Genomic DNA, 5,000 nt, shown 5'->3' with positions numbered 1-5,000 from the left:
ACAGTCTGATAAATGTTGTAGTGATGTAAAAGACCACATGGAGTTCACATCTCCTCTTTAGTATCAGAGTCTAACTGGAGCTGGTAGATCTGTAGATGTCTCTAGTTTTCATCCATTTCCGTTCGAGGTTACGGGTCTCCCTCTTGAGGGTGTGAGTATGACTATTATAGTGTTTTATCTCTAACCTTCTGTAATCTGACTGGGGCAACAGTGTCTAATGTGCTAGTGAATATAGCGTCTATGCTGTTAGTCATTACATCTAGGTCGTTTGAGTTTGAGGGTACAGTAAGAAGTCCAGACAGATCAGGCAGGTTATTTGTGAATCTGTCTTTGGTGGTCGGGATAATGGTTCTACCGAGTCAATAACGTGGTGAGACACAGTTAGTCTGTTCTATAGGTAGTGTGTACATTATGAGGTAATGGTCTGTGATGTCATCACTTTGGGGTATGATATCTATATCAGTGACTTCTATTCTGTGTGATGTTATTAAATCTAGTGTGTGGTTACGTCGATGAGTTGCACTAGTGATGTTTTGTTTGAGCCCAAGTGAGTTTAGTAAGTCCATCAATGTGAGTCCTAAAGCGTCGTTTGTGTCGTCAACATGAATGTTAAAGTCTCCTACAATTAATGCTTTGTCAAAGTTAACCAATAGGTCTGAAAAGAAGTCTGTGAATTCTCTAAGAAAAACTGTGTAGGGCCCTGGGGGTCTGGGGGTCTGTACACGGTCGCTATAGCAATAGACATCATGGATGTGCGAGTGTGTAACATTAAGAACAAGCACTTCAAAGAATTGAATCTATACTGTGTTGTCTGGGTAACGGTAAGGAAATCACTAAAGATAGTGGCAACACAGAAGGAGTGCAGCGCCCTTGGGATGTGGTCCGGGAGGATCTCCGCTCCAACTCTGCTGGGATGCAGCCCATCAGCACGGAATAGCCCAGAAAACATTCCAGTTATCAATAAAGAGTAGATTCTGAGCGTGACAGCAAAATGTCTACTGAACCTTTCAATTCCTTGCCGTGGGTGATGTGCTGCGAACCGTCTCCACCAGGGTGTTGAAGTACCTCTGCAGGATCTCCGACTGCCTCAGGCTGGTGTCATTTGTGCCTGAGTTCCTTCTTGAGCGTCATTGCGTTCCTGCTCACAATCCCAGGTACCTGTACAGTGACATCAAGAACACGAGCACCAGGTAAGCAGCGAGTGCGAGCCTTACCTTTAGCCACAGTAGGACAGACGTGGCAGACGATGGAGTCTCCGATGTTCACAGCGGCGCGTTCCGTCTCGCAAAGAAGAAGTAGTTCCGGGTGGGGATCTTGAAGAACGGTGGTGATGGAGGGGGAGAGGTCCTCGACCGTGGCGTCTCGCGTCTTCTGCTGCTGCACCCAGGGTCCATGGTTCAACACCTAAACAACACCTGGGCAGGCTGCTTCCTGGGTGCGCTGGGCCTGGACAGAGAAACACACGGAGTAGAGGTGGAGTAGTAATTTCATGCTGGGAATTTACCTAAGACAGGTGAACGACTGACCGGAAAGCTTCCAGCGTTTCTTTCCGCTCCCGCAGCTGGGTTTGCTTCACCTGTAAGTCACGGATCTGCTTCTCCACGGCCTCCAGCTCCAGTCCCACATGTGTACAGCTCGAACGTGTCCTCACCTGCACTCAAAGGCAGACACAAGCGACATGGTGTTATAGGGCGAGTACAACAGAGATATTTGGTGTGAGAAGGTGTAGAGAACTACAGTAGAGGTAACCGGGCTAGCAGGCTCGTGATGTTAGCGGGTTAACCAGCTAGAACCGGACAGTCAGGAAAACAAATAAAATGTTAGCGATATCAAAAGGTATTTCGACCGAGTATTTTACTCATAAAATGCTGTTGCTATTGCAGATGTGTTCAACCTGTGTGTTAATGTATAAACTCAGAGAATTCAAAACTGAATTAAAATACTCAGCCAAGCAAACACATGCAATCGGCACGAAACTCACAACAATTGTCCTACCCCCCCCCCTGTTCTACTGTCATCCCCCTGTCCACCCCCCATCCCCCTGTCCTCCCCATCCCCCTGTCCCCCTGTCCACCCCCCTGTTCCCCTATCCTCTCCCATCCTCATGTTCACCCCCCATTCCCCTGTCCCCCTGTCCACCCCCATGTATAGAATATGTGTAGAATTAATCCTGGTTTTTCTTACACTCTGCTTCTGTCTCTCAGACGATCTTCCTCGTAAACGTCCTCCAAACATCTACAAACCTCCGTCTGCTGACGTGATTGCTTACCTGGACTTCAGCGTGTCCACCACGGGCATGCTCACAGGAGTGAAGGTGAGAACATCAACGTTTTACAAACCGCAACACATCATCAGTGTGGGTTAATAAACTGACTTATAAACAGAACAGAAACGACTGAAACGTTAAAATACCGCATTATGCATTAATATGCAAATTAGAATCCATGACGATCTGAATGTCTGATTGTTGTGTTGATCTGAATGTCTGATTGTTGTTGATCTGAATGTCTGATTGTTGTGTTGATCTGAATGTCTGATTGTTGTGTTGATCTGAATGTCTGATTGTTGTGTTGATCTGAATGTCTGATTGTTGTGTTGATCTGAATGTCTGATTGTTGTGTGTTGATCTGAATGTCTGATTGTTGTGTTGATCTGAATGTCTGATTGTTGTTGATCTGAATGTCTGATTGTTGTGTTGATCTGAATGTCTGATTGTTGTGTGTTGATCTGAATGTCTGATTGTTGTGTTGATCTGAATGTCTGATTGTTGTTGATCTGAATGTCTGATTGTTGTGTTGATCTGAATGTCTGATTGTTGTGTTGATCTGAATGTCTGATTGTTGTGTGTTGATCTGAATGTCTGATTGTTGTGTGTTGATCTGAATGTCTGATTGTTGTGTGTTGATCTGAATGTCTGATTGTTGTGTTGATCTGAATGTCTGATTGTTGTGTGTTGATCTGAATGTCTGATTGTTGTGTGTTGATCTGAATGTCTGATTGTTGTGTGTTGATCTGAATGTCTGATTGTTGTGTTGATCTGAATGTCTGATTGTTGTGTGTTGATCTGAATGTCTGATTGTTGTGTGTTGATCTGAATGTCTGATTGTTGTGTTGATCTGAATGTCTGATTGTTGTGTTGATCTGAATGTCTGATTGTTGTGTGTTGATCTGAATGTCTGATTGTTGTGTTGATCTGAATGTCTGATTGTTGTGTTGATCTGAATGTCTGATTGTTGTGTTGATCTGAATGTCTGATTGTTGTGTGTTGATCTGAATGTCTGATTGTTGTGTGATATGAATGTCTGATGTTGTGTGTTGATCTGAATGTCTGATTGTTGTGTGTTGATCTGAATGTCTGATTGTTGTGTTGATCTGAATGTCTGATTGTTGTTGATATGAATGTCTGATGTTGTGTTGATCTGAATGTCTGATTGTTGTTGTGTGTTGATCTGAATGTCTGATTGGTTGTGTGTTGATCGAATGTCTGATTGTTTGTGTTGATATGAATGTCTGATTGTTGTTGATCTGAATGTCTGATTGTTGTGTTGATCTGAATGTCTGATTGTTGTGTGTGATCTGAATGTCTGATTGTTGTGTTGATCTGAATGTCTGATTGTTGTGTTGATCTGAATGTCTGATTGTTGTGTTGATCTGAATGTCTGATTGTATGTGTTGATCTGAATGTCTGATTGTTGTGTTGATCTGGAATGTCTGATTGTTGTGTGTTGATCTGAATGTCTGATGTGTGTGTTGATCTGAATGTCTGATTGTTGTGTTGATCTGAATGTCTGATTGTTGTGTGTGATCTGAATGTCTGATTGTTGTTGTTGATCTGAATGTCTGATTGTTTGTTGTTGATCTGAATGTCTGATTTTGTGTTGATCTGAATGTCCTGGATTGTTGTGTTGATCTGAATGTCTGATTGTTGTGTTGATCGGAATGTCTGATTGGTTGTGTTGATCTGAATGTTCTGATTGTTGTGTTGATCTGAATGTCTGATTGTTGTGTTGATCTGAATGTCTGATTTGTTGTGTTTGATCTGAATGTTCTGGTTGTTGTGTGTTGATCTGAATGTCTGATTGTTGTGTGTTGATCTGAATGTCTGATTGTTGTTGATCTGAATGTCTGATTGTTGTGTTGATCTGAATGTCTGATTGTTGTGTTGATCTGAATGTCTGATTGTTGTGTTGATCTGAATGTCTGATTGTTGTGTGTTGATCTGAATGTCTGATTGTTGTGTGTTGATCTGAATGTCTGATTGTTGTGTTGATCTGAATGTCTGATTGTTGTGTTGATCTGAATGTCTGATTGTTGTGTTGATCTGAATGTCTGATTGTTGTGTTGATCTGAATGTCTGATTGTTGTGTTGATCTGAATGTCTGATTGTTGTGTTGATCTGAATGTCTGATTGTTGTTGATCTGAATGTCTGATTGTTGTGTGTTGATCTGAATGTCTGATTGTTGTGTGTTGATCTGAATGTCTGATTGTTGTGTTGATCTGAATGTCTGATTGTTGTGTGTTGATCTGAATGTCTGATTGTTGTGTTGATCTGAATGTCTGATTGTTGTGTTGATCTGAATGTCTGATTGTTGTTGATCTGAATGTCTGATTGTTGTGTTGATCTGAATGTCTGATTGTTGTGTTGATCTGAATGTCTGATTGTTGTGTGTTGATCTGAATGTCTGATTGTTGTGTGTTGATCTGAATGTCTGATTGTTGTGTGTTGATCTGAATGTCTGATTGTTGTGTGTTGATCTGAATGTCTGATTGTTGTGTTGATCTGAATGTCTGATTGTTGTGTGTTGATCTGAATGTCTGATTGTTGTGTGTTGATCTGAATGTCTGATTGTTGTGTGTTGATCTGAATGTCTGATTGTTGTGTGTTGATCTGAATGTCTGATTGTTGTGTGTTGATCTGAATGTCTGATTGTTGTGTTGATCTGAATGTCTGATTGTTGTGTTGATCTGAATGTCTGATTGTTGTGTTGATCTGAATGTC

The 5,000-nt window shown here is 41.7% G+C and overlaps 1 protein-coding gene across 1 annotated transcript in view; it reads left to right on the top strand.

Annotated features, from left to right (window-relative positions):
- LOC125141237 (disco-interacting protein 2 homolog B-A-like) overlaps positions 1-5,000 on the top strand; it is a 24,880-nt gene that overhangs the window by 8,123 nt on the left and 11,757 nt on the right. Inside the window, exon 11 of the mRNA XM_047814060.1 lies at positions 2,205-2,314. Within this exon, the coding sequence (XP_047670016.1) occupies positions 2,205-2,314 (110 nt within the window). The remainder of the gene's footprint in view (positions 1-2,204; positions 2,315-5,000) is intronic.

This window comes from Tachysurus fulvidraco, chromosome 5 (genome assembly GCF_022655615.1).
Source record: "Tachysurus fulvidraco isolate hzauxx_2018 chromosome 5, HZAU_PFXX_2.0, whole genome shotgun sequence".
Classification (NCBI taxonomy): Eukaryota; Metazoa; Chordata; class Actinopteri; order Siluriformes; family Bagridae; genus Tachysurus; species Tachysurus fulvidraco.
This window is presented reverse-complemented; position numbering and strand designations above follow the sequence as displayed.